The 12571-nt window shown below is 44.6% G+C and overlaps 1 protein-coding gene across 1 annotated transcript in view; it reads right to left on the reverse strand.

The window, feature by feature from the left end:
- The window catches only part of LOC126132440 (lutropin-choriogonadotropic hormone receptor), a gene marked incomplete at its 3' end in the record, with an annotated part of 796081 nt that extends 786552 nt beyond the window's left edge, over positions 1-9529 (reverse strand). Inside the window, 1 exon segment of the mRNA XM_049915180.1 lies at positions 9282-9529. Within this exon segment, the coding sequence (XP_049771137.1) occupies positions 9282-9529 (248 nt within the window).
- Positions 9530-12571: the final 3042 nt, after the last annotated feature.

The following is a 12571-nucleotide window of genomic DNA, read 5'->3' on the forward strand; positions in this document are numbered from 1 at the left end:
TAGAACTTACAACTACTTAAACCTAACTAACCTAAGGACATTACACATATCCATGCCCGAGGCAGGATTCGAACCTGCGACCGTAGCGGTCACGCGGTTCCAGACTGAAGCGCCTAGAACCGCACGGCGACACCGGCCGTCTTACACGTCCTCTCCCAAGTGCTGACATCTGCGTATATTGTTCACACGCCTTTCTGCGGGGCGTAGTTACTGTTCAGTGAGTAAACAGAATGAAACTTACAAAGATCTTATGGCTTGCATCGACATGTCTGACCCTTGTTTACCGTCTCTGCAAGCTGCGCGGTGAAACTGCAGTGAAACGTCATTTATTCATCCAACGGCCGCCAAAGTTTATAATTTTACATTTTCTGACGATACCTGTTTGAATATCAGATTGTGACCAACTTGCATAACTCGTTAGTGCTGCATCATGTTTTTTGTCTTAGAGTGAATAATTAAATCATCTGAGGTGTAGGAAGCTGAGGTTTAGGATTCTGGGGTGTAGGAATGGAGTACAGTACAGTTGCACAACTTCGTGTCCCTTCAGAGATCCGGATGAGCGTGTATCTTTATGCCATAGCGTCAAGGAGTATTATGTATTCTTTCTCTATTTCCCTTGAGTAGTAATAACAACTTTTCTTATAGCTTTCCGTTTTTCTCCCTTCCGATTTCTCTTCTTTTCAACTTATTTGTGTTTGTTAGCTAAACAGCGTGCGAGGAATTAATTTTTTGTAGGCAGTAACTAACTGCATTTTTTCGTTAGAGCATTTATAGAGTGATTAACGAAGACACAATGATCAAGTGCTCAACAGTGTGTTGGCCCACCTTTGGAACTCAGTATAGCAGCGACTATGTGTGCATGGATTCGACAAGCTTTTATAGACTTCCGGACGTACGTTACCACATGATGCCTACCTACGCGTCACGCACTTCCCGTAAACTCGGAGATAGCGCCCTGTAGCGTTCGAAATGTGTTCCATCGTGCCAGCCGGGTTGGCCGAGCGGTTCTAGGCGCTTCAGTCAGGAACCGCACGACCGCTACGGTCGCAGGTTCGAATCCTGCCTCGGGCATGGATGTGTGTGATGTCCTTAGGTTAGTTAGGTTTAAGTAGTTCTAAGTTCTAGGGGACTGATGACCTCCGATGTTGAGTCCCATAGTGCTCAGAGCCATTTGAACCATATTTTTGTTCCATCGTGTTCAGATCAGGCGAATTTTGTGGCAAGACAACAGTGTGTGTTCACTGTCATTTTCCTCAAAACATTGTAGAACGGTTCGGGCTAGACAAGGACATTTATCCTGCTGGAAGATGCCCTCGCTCTCGGAGAAGGCATCCGCTTTCACGTGTCCACAATTATGTTCACGTTGTCGATAGCTGTCATGGTGCCTTCCTTTACTACTACAGGTTCTCTGTAAGCCCGTGCAAAATAGCAAAATATTATCCCTACCGTCAAACGTCCGTGGCGTGGTGCATTTTTCGAACAACTGTTCACTGGATGACGGCGTTCCGGATTCCGGAGATGATCATCGACATGGTGTAACAAGAAACGTGATTCATCCGACTAGATGACACGTTTCAGTTGCTCCACGTTGCAGTCTCTATGGTCCCTTGGCCATTGAAATAGTAACAGGTGGTGTCGCTGGGTCACGTCAGAATATGCAGGTGTCGTCTACCACAGAGACCCACGTTCGGCAATGTGCGCTGAACTGTGTACTCCGAAAGCCTGCTTACTGCTCTGTCGTCACTTATGCGTTATGGAATGCGCAATGAAACCTGATAGTCAAGGGAAGGCAGGATTCGGTTACGATTGTGGAAGGGGCCGTAATCAGTTACTATTGGTTGCCTTTTACAGATACACACAATTTATTTTAAACTAGTAATTTCAGACTCAATAGTAAATAAAAAATACCACACGTTATCGATGAAGAAACAAACAACTGTGTAAACAATAGTGTTTTCAGTGAGTTACAATTTAGCAAATCACCATTAAATACAGATAGAGCAGATAATATTTTAAAAACAAGCCACTGTGATCTGGGCAGATGGCCGTACACGCCAGGTATGGCAATAAATTAAGAATTGTTTAAAACTCGTTGCAACTTACAAATTACAGGTATTGAAATATGAAAGGAAAGTCATCACAAACACAGCAGAAGGCCTCAAACGGCAGGAATGGCAGTAAATAAGGTTTTAAGGGCTTACTGCGTAAATATAAATACCAAATTAGAATTTTAAGGCAAATGACCACAGTCACGGCTGAAGGCCTTACACGCCAGGAAGGGCAATAATATAAAAAATTAAGAAACATGCTGTAAAACAGCAAATAAAATAGCAACGGTTAATTAAAAAACAAACAACTGATCACCAAACAGGTGAAATAAGATGATGGTAAACTTTATAACACAACCCTTAACATCCACTGAATACTACACTGCTGGGTTTATTCCAGAAGGCGACCAGAACTATTGAATAGACATATATAACCTTTAATATAGGCATTACAAGGTATTTTAATAAATAATACAATGATAAAACACAACGACCAGTACATAAGTCCCCTAAAGGCCGAGTGGCGCCAGTCAGCACGAGAAGAAGACAAGCTACGGCAACCATGCCAACTAAACGATACCGTCTGGCCTCTAACAGAGGGCTGGAACCTACAAACAGCACCAAAGCGAGCCGCAGCACGGCTCACGCAAGCCTGCGACATCCATGTTCTGTGATCAGGCGCCGGGCAACATCAATCTGCCATTTCTTAAAGTAGCCTGTGTCAGTGGAGTTCCGCAATTTCGGGCCGTGTCGTCGCTAGAATGCTTCCCCATTGGTGTCTCACTCTCTTAAATACTTTCTTTACTGCGTGCGTGCCCGCAGCGCCACCAGGTGGCATTGGACATCGCGATGGGCAGTGGTTCAAAAAATGGTTCACATGCCTCTGAGCACTATGGGGCTTAACATCTGTGGTCATCAGTCCCCTAGAACTTAGAACTACTTAAACCTAACTAACCTAAGGACATCACAAACATCCGTGCCCGAGGTAGGATTCGAAAGTGCGACCGTAGCGGTCGCGCGGTTCCAGACTGAAGCGCCTAGAACCGCTCGGCCACACCGGCCGGCTGGGCAGTGGTGATAATGAGCTGACATGTCAGGGAAGGAACACAGCAGAAGACGAACAAGACATCGACTTTACTCTCTAAGAGTTAAATTTTTATCATATTGTCTCAGAAAGGAATCAAAAATAGATCCCATCTCCAGCCCTCACAAAGGTTTTCGGGTGGTTCCCTTGTTTGTACGGTAACTGTTGTAAACATAAACCTCTTCCCAAATTTTGCAGCTGCTTCCCTCTGCCACACTACTGCTTCGCCTGGTATTTGGCTCAAAAGATTAGGAATTACGTAAGACGCAACTCCCTTTTTATTTCGTGCCCGGTTTAAACCGTTCGAACGAATTTCTCGGCAATTGGTGGAACGCAAAGAGTCACGTGTATATAGTATCCTTAACTCGTGGATCAACGGACATATTCAACCAACCACGCTTTTTTTTAATGGAGCGATACGCTTTTTAACGGCATAAGAAAGACGAGTGCAGCAATAAAACTTAGAAATTCTTCCAATCCATATGTGGCCTACAGCAAACCAGTGCTTAACAGTATTGGTTAAAAACAGTCTTGGTTGCAATTTTAGTTTTTTATTTTTCAACGATGAGTTTCGCCTTATTTAGGCATCGTCAGGTTATCTTTTCTAGATGGGCGCGAGAGGCACCAAGATCTGCATAACTCGTTCCCGTTCACAGGAGCGAGTAACAAAGTAAAATTTTGTTACTCGCTCCTGTGAACGGGAACGCGTTATGCAGATATTGGTGCCTCTCGCGCCGGTCTCGAAAAGACAACCTGAAGAGGCCTAAATAAGGCGAAACGCATCAATGAAAAATAAAAAAATAAAATTGCAACCAAGACTGTTTTTAACCAATACAGTAATAAAACATTTTTTAACACCAGCGATGAAACGTTTCGTAAATATTTGCAATAAATGTGCTAAAATGAAAAGAATACCAACGTCCCCTGTTTATAGGGTGTCTCTCCTAATAATCGTCAGGCACATTCGATCTGTCCTTTCCGCAGATATATGCAATTTAGTTTTTTTCGTGTGGTCATCAGAGTGTTATGCGACATCCACTGTCAACCGGGAGCGTCGGTTTGTTCCCCGTTGGAAACAAAATGATTTTTAAAGCGGAATTTTAAGTGTCCATTCGGTAGACAGGTCCCAGATTAATCTAGGGCGACACTTGTTTTACCGGTCTAAAAGGAATAGCAAAACACGAAGAATAACCAGTACTTCAGCAATGACTGAATACCGTTGCTGCATGGCGGCTGTACTCACGCTGGCCAGGGTGAAACACGAAGCACTGTTGGAGTACTGCTTACCCTCCGCGGCCTCATTACTATTGTACATAAACACGTAGCCATGAAAACAGTATCGCACCGGACTAATTTGGAGTCGTTCTGTAGAATGAGCACGTAAAATTCCATTTTAAAAATGATTTTGTTTGCAATGAGAAACAAAGTGACGCTTTCCATTGACACTGGCGTCACACGAAACAGATGGTGAGCGGTATTTGCTTGTGTCGACAGCAGTTACACATTGGAAAAAAAAGGGAACTGCCAATACCTATCGAAACGCCAAAAAAAGTGCCTGTCGACTCTTAGGAGAAACACCAAGTAAATATTCATAACCTGACAAAAAAACAAAAAGAATCGCAACGCCAAGGAGTTATACGACATAAACCAAAATTGGTGGGCGTGCTTTTACAGTCAGATTTCGCCCACTATGAGGCTGCAAATCGGGTTTGCTTTAAATACGCGCTACCTAGTTACGTTTGAGACTGGAAGCGGTGATTTGAAGTTAGTCAAGAACACCTTTAATCGACAAAGACGCCATTATCAACACTTTACTCGGTGTGAACGAGTTCGTGTAATGGGGCTACGAGAAGCTGGATGTTCCTTCTGGAATACTACAGAAAGATTTGGCAGGACTGGAGCCACTGTACCTGATTGCTGATATCACGACAATGTACGGTCGCAAGAAGACCGGGCTCCGGACGACCACGTGGCACTACCAAGAAGGAAGACCATCCTGTTTGTCACATGGCTCTGGTCCATCGTAGTGCATCTGCGGCAGCAATTTGAGCAGCAGTTGCAGCACAGCAACGCAACGAACTGTTACAAATCGGTTACTTTACCTACAGCTCCGAGCCAGACGCCGTATAGCGTGCATTCCACTGACCAAAACCATCGCCATTTGGCAGCGAGAGGTCACTGGAGGGCAGAGCGGAGGACTGTTGTGTTTTCTGATGAAATGTGGTTCTGCTTCGGTGCCAGCGATGGATGTGTGTTGATTATAAGGAGGTCAGTTGAGGGCCTGCGACTAACCTGTCTGCGTTCTAGACATACTGGACGCACACCTGCAGCTATGGTCTGGGGTGCAATAGCTTATAACAGCAGGAGCACTCACGTGGTTATCCCACGCACCGTGACTGCAGACTTATACGTCAATCTGGTGATTCGACCTGTTTTGCTGCCATTTCATGAACACTATTACACGGGGTATTTTCCAACAGCATGAACACTACTCCACGGGGTATTTTCCAACAGGATAACGTTGTCCCACATACCGATGTTGTAACCCATCAAGCTCTACAGAGCTTCGACATGTTGCCTAGGCCTGCTCGTTTACCAGACGTCTCCAATCGAGCACATATGGGACAACATCAGACCACTTCAGAGTCATCCACAAGCATTAACCGTCTCCGTACTGACCGACCAAGTCCCAAAAATTGACATCTGGCACATGTACAACACAATACATGCACGTTTTCACGCTTGAATTCAATATTCTGGCGGTTAATCCGTTTAGTAATGCATCAACATTTCACATTTGCAATGGCTGATGTCATTCTTAATTAACCTGTGATCTTACAGTGCAAATCCCATAGATATATTCTCTGGGCAAACGTATTAGCAAAATTTCATATATTAACAGTGGCTAGCGCCTGTAACCTCGACGCTCTGTAGAGTAGTTGGATGACGTTTCTGGGCATGGGTTTCTATGTAAAACTTGATCTATTAAGTCTCTCTACAATGTTTAGAAGTGTGTAACATGAATTGTGAAATACCCTCTGTATATAGGGTGATTCAGCTATCATTGTCTATGGGTTTTATGCAACTCTCAACGCCTTCCAAAACCCACGTGTGAAATATTTCTGTTCTTCCGCTCGCTACGTGTAAACTTTTAGTCCTACAGAAAAAAATGAACAGGCCCTCTTTGTAGTAAATGTAATGCAGTTAAATTTTGTTCTGGGATCCGTATCCACCGGAGGCCTCAGTTTTCCGGTTATTCAGGAAAATCGCCTTTGAAGGTCACTTTTGTGCGTTTTTCTTGAATAAGTTGATAACCACGGCCTCTAACCACATTAAATTTTACACAAAAAAATACTGTTCATTTTTTCTGTAGAGCTAATAGTTTTCACATAGTGGGGGAGAGAATATGAAAACTTACATATGATATTAAAGGGGTTGCGGATTGTATAAGACCCATAGGTAGAGGTAGCCAAATAACCAGATATGCAGGGTGTATCAAAAAGGATGGCGCAAACGTACACGGATGAAAGTACGTGATAATAAAAGCATACATTTCAGGTAAACAAGGGCTCTAAAACGCATACCTTAAGAGCTGTAAGATATTATTGATTTTTAATATTGTGAAACAAATCTCTCCTACTGCAAGCTCTTTGCTTTCCATATTTTGGGAAGTGGTAGTATGGATCAAAACAAGAAAAAAATGTCCAGTAGATATGTGCCCTAAAATGCATACCTCAACAGTTATGAGCACCTGTTCATCTTCGTTACTTTGGAACACAAGTATTCTAATGAACAAGTGCTCATAATATATAAGTGTAGATACTTCTATGTGCGGTACCTTAATGTATATACACATCATGGTGTTGCATGGTTTTTCTCTACATCTATCAGTCTTCCCACAAACATGTCAAATAATTAATTTAGCGCCTGATGTTTTCTCCACAGACATAACAGCATACCTAAATGGAATACACCTGACATTATAGGCTAACCACTTGCTCCTATGCGTCCACACTTCAACATCTGATCTGTTACCCAGGAGAAAGTAAGAATTATTTGCTTGATCTTGTCACATGTACTTGGAGGTACTAACCAACCAAAAATCATAGGACTTTTAATAGCTATAATTATTAGTGTGCAAATAACGTAAATACTGATGTAGGGTTCTTCAATATTGCATCCTTAGTCACCGATAGAAATATCTCCACTTACACCACTTACACAGATTTTCGCACAGATGACAAAATAGTAGATATCGAAATAGGTGGCAGAGGGACAGAAAAACAATTAACATCGCTGAAAAGAGGAAAGGCCGCTGGACCTGATGGGATACCAGTTCGATTTTACACAGAGTACACGAAGGAACTTGCCCCCCTTCTTGCAGCGGTGTGCCGTAGGTCTCTAGAAGAGCGTAGCGTTCCAAAAGGTTGGAAAAGGGCACAGGTCACCCTCGTTTTCAAGAAGGGACGTCGAACAGATGTGCAGAACTATAGACCTATATCTCTAACGTCGATCAGTTGTTGAATTTTGGAATACGTATTATGTTCGAGTACAATGAATTTTCTGGAGAGTAGAAATCTACTCTGTAGGAATCAGCATGGGTTTCGAAAAAGACGATCGTGTGAAACCCAGCTTGCGCTATTCGTCCACGAGACTCAGAGGGCCATAGACACGGGTTCTCAGGTAGATGCCATGTTTCTTGACTTCCGCAAGGCGTTTGATACAGTTCCCCACAGTCGTTTAATGAACAAAGTAAGAGCATATGGACTATCAGACCAATTGTGTGATTGGATTGAAGAGTTCCTAGATAACAGAACGCAGCATGTCATTCTCAATGGAGAGAAGTCTTCCGAAGTAAGAGTGATTTCAGGTGTGCCGCAGGGGGGTGTCGTAGGACCGTTGCTGTTCACAATATATATATATATATATATATATATATATATATATATATATATATATATATATAAATGACGTTGTGGATAACATCGGAAGTTCACTGACGCTTTTTGCAGATGATGCTGTAGTATACCGTGAGGTTGTAACAATGGAAAGTTGTACGGAAATGCAGGAGGATCTGCAACGAATTGACGCATGGTGCAGGGAATGGCAATTGAATCTCAATGTAGACAAGTGTAATGTGCTGCGAATACGTAGAAAGAAAGATCCTTTATCATTTTGCTACAATATAGCAAGTCAGCAACTGGAAGCAGTTAGTTCCATAAATTATCTGGGAGTAGGCATTAGGAGCGATTTAAAATGGAATGACCATATAAAATTAATCGTATTCAAAGCAGATGCCAGACTGAGATTCACTGGAAGAATCCTAAGGAAATGCAACCAGAAAACAAAGGAAGTAGGTTACAGTACACTTGTTGGCCCACTACTTGAATACAGATCACCGGTGTGGGATCCGTACCAGATAGGGTTGATAGAGGAGATAGAGAAGATCCAACGGAGAGCAGCGCGCTTCGTTACAGGATCATTTAGGAATCGTGAAAGCGTTACGGAAATGATAGAGTGGAAGAGTCTGCAGGAGAGACGCTCAGTAGCTCGGTACGGGCTTTTGTTGAAGTTTCGAGAACACACCTTCACCGAGGAGTCAAGCAGCATTTTGCTCCCTCCTACGTAAATCTCGTGAAGAGACCATGAGGATAAAATCAGAGAGATTAGAGCCCACACAGAGGCATACCGACAATCTTTCTTTCCACGAACAGTACGAGACTGGAACAGAAGGGAGAACCGATAGAGGTACGCAAAGTACCCTCCGCCACATACCGTCGCGTGGCTTGCGGAGTATGGATGTAGATGCAGATGTAGATATATCTGTACCGCAATTGAAAATTTGTGTTAATATGCTTTATATTCGTTTATACAACATTTTTTCTGGTAAGAACCTGTATAGACTAGAAGAAAATAGTTAATAAACATAACATGCATGGCTCACTTTAGTCCTCGTAACGCTCGAAACATTCATTAATTACGATTACTTCGTCATCTCAAATTAGTTTATGACCGTCTACCGCCTGTATAAATGTAGTCCTGAGTGTAATTTAATTTCGGAAATAGAAAGCGACCTGAAATTCTCAATCAAAGGTGAAGCATGCACTCGAGGTTCGCCCACAGGTGGTGGTGCTGGTGGTGGTACTCACAGGGTGTGTGGCTCGGGGTGAATGCCGTGCTGGATGTGCGCGGAGCAGCGGCAGTGCTTCTGCGGCAGGCCGGGCTCGTGCGCCTCCCACCAGCACTCGCAGTCCTCGAGCGGCTCTGCGGTCGTGGTCGTGGCCGTCGTGGTCGCGGTCGTGGTCGCGGTCGGCGGCAGCTCGGTGGCGACGCCGCTGCACACCAGCAGGGCGAGGGCCGCCAGCGCCCGCAGCAAGCTGGGCTTCAGCCTCCTCATCGTCCGGACCTGTGGCAGAGACGCGGCGCCACTCAGCACGGACACACGTCTGACGATCCGACGGCCCGCGGCGGCCGTCGAGGACGCTCCAGTTGGCGGGCTGGAGTGGGGGTACGGGCCGGCCCTGTCAGCGTCACTGGCCACGTCAAAAAGCGTGCAGTGCGTCCTGCGGCTGCTATCTCCCGTTCGGCACTATCTTCTGTACTACTGCTTACGCGTGACACACGCGGTCTCACAACGTAACCGTGCCACTCTGAAATAAGGTGGACATCTCCTTACTGAAACTTCCTGGCAGATTAAAACTGTGTGCCGGACCGAGACTCGAGCTCGGGACCTTTGCCTTTCGTGGGCAAGTGCTCTACCAACTGAGTTACCCAAGCACGACTCACGCCCCGTCCTCACAGCTTCTGGAAACATCCCCGAGGCTGTGGCTAAGACATGTCTCCGCAATATCCTTTCTTTCAGGAGTGCTAGTTCTGCAAGGTTAGCAGGAGAGCTTCTGTAAAGTTTGGAAAGTAGGAGACGAGGTACTAGCAGGAGTAAAGCTGTGAGGCCGGGGCGTGAGCCTTGCTTGGGTAGCTCAGTTGATTGCCGGCACGGTAGCTCAGCGTGCTCGGTCAGAGGGTTAGTTAGCTACCTTCTGTAATAAAAAAAAAAAAAAAACTGAGTTAATCGATCAACAACGAACTTAAATGGATGTCTTACGACATCCGCCCCGAGCAGATGCAACGAACGAAAGCGAACAAAACGAGATTAAAAAAAATAAAAGTTGATAGAGCACTTGCCCGCGAAAGGCAAGAGTCCCGAGTTCGAGTCTCGGTCCGGCACACAGTTTTAATCTGCCAGGAAGTTGCATATCAGCGCACACTCCGCTGTAGATTGAAAATCTCATTCTGGAGATCTCCTTACTTTTTGTTGCTTTGCCGTAAAATCCGAGCCCCCATCCTCAAACTCCTATCTCCCATCGATATACTACTAATCTTGATTTTTTGTATAAGGTTGCAGTCCGCAGCGTCATATAAGGAGCAATCAAATGAAACCAAACACCCGCCATAATACGAGAGGTGACAAAAGTTGTGGAGAGTAATATGCAAATGACGGTAGTACCGAGTACACAAAGTATAAAAGTGAAGTGAATTGACGGAGCTGTCATTTTCACTCAGGTGATTCATGTGAAAAGGTTTCCGACGTGATTATGCCCGCACGACGAGAATTAACAGACTTCGAACGCGAAATGTTAGTCGGAGCTACACGCATGGGACATCCCTTTTTTGAAATCGTTAGGGAATTCAATATTCCGAGACTCACAGTGTCAAGAGTATGCCAGAATATCAAATCTCAGTCATTACCTCTCATCATGGGCAACGCATTGGCCGATGGCCTTCACTTAACGACCGAGAGCAGCGGCGTTTGCGTTTTCAGTGTTGAGAGACAAGCAACGCTGAGTGAAATAACCGCAAAAATCAATGTGGGACGTACGACGAATGCATCCGTTAAGACATTGCGGCGAATTTTGGCGCTAATGGGCTATGGTAGCAGACGACCGATGCCAGAGCCTTTGCAACTGCACGGCACGCCTCTCCTGGACTCATAACCACATGGGTTGGGCTGGAAAATCCTCACCTGGTTAGATGAGTCCCGCTTTCAGTTCGTAAGAGCTGCAGGTAGGGTTACAGTGCGGCGTAGACCGCACGAAGCCACGAACCTAAGTCGCCAACAAGTCACTGTGCGAAATGGTGGTGGCTCCTAATAGTCATGGGCTGTGTTTGCATGGAATGGACTGGATCCTCGGGTCCTACTGAACCGATCATTGATGGGAAATAATTACACACTTGCAGACCATTCATGGACTTTTCACAAACGACGATGTCATTTCACCAGATCACAGTTATTCGCGACTGGTTTGAAGAACTTCCTGGAGAGTTCGAGCGAATGATTTGGCCACAGAGGCCACCGGACATAAATGCCACAGAACATTTATGGGAACGTAATCGAAGTGATTTCGTGCGCAAAATCGTGTACCGGCAACACTTTCGAAATTATGGACGGCTGTAGAGATAGTATGATTCAGTATTTCCGCAGGGAACTTCCAACAACTTGTTGAGTCCATGTCACGTCGAGCTGCCGCCCTACAGAGGGCAAAAGGACATCCTATACGACAATGGTTGCCAACAGGTGGTCCGCGGACCCCCAGGGGTCCGCGAGCTATGCCAGAGGGGTCCGTAGGATGCTATTAGAATAAAAAAATATATTTCGTATTATAACAAATTTTATTTTGTTTTGGCCGCTTCCTGCATGAGCAGAGCTTTAGCGAACGCTAACGTCTGCGTCTAGCGTCTACCTAGAGCCAACTGACACTAGCACACTCTAGCGCAAAACTAGAATTAGATAGAGGCAAATAGTTAATAACAATGATGGCTAAACTGAAAAACTTTTAAGCTCAATATTTTTCAATAATGAATATGTCAATGTTTTTTCTAAGTACCAAAAATAGAAAAGGTATAAAAAGACTCTTCATTTGGTTTTTTTAGGTACTTGATACTGTGATATGACAAGGTACCAATCATGATCGATGAGGGGGTCCTCGAGAAAATTTTGTTGGGAACCCCTGCTATACGATATAGGAGGTAATCCCGTTACTTTTGTCACCTCAGTGCACACAGTCCGCTCGACATTTAGCCCCCTCTACTGTTAAGTTTCGATACTGTGACCCTTGTGCTACATCACAGGTGCATGCAGTCGTCGGCGTATGTTCTTGGTTTTTAGCTGACTTGTGAAATTTTTTTGTCTGCCCATGACATGGTGGGAAGCAAAGAAGAGTAGAGAGGTTGCGATCGAACCGCCGAATCTTTCCATCAGTAAATGGGGTATGTTCCCAACTGACTCGGTTGTTTTAACCCCCTCCACTGACGGAATGACCGAACCGCCGAATCTTCCTGAAAATACTTATAACTACGGTCGCCAGCTCTGAAGGAGCAAAAGAATAAATCAATTTTTGGCTCGTTTCAAAGTGAAATGACTTGAGTTGAATTTAAACTTAAT

Source organism: Schistocerca cancellata, chromosome 1 (genome assembly GCF_023864275.1).
Source record: "Schistocerca cancellata isolate TAMUIC-IGC-003103 chromosome 1, iqSchCanc2.1, whole genome shotgun sequence".
NCBI classification, from domain to species: Eukaryota; Metazoa; Arthropoda; class Insecta; order Orthoptera; family Acrididae; genus Schistocerca; species Schistocerca cancellata.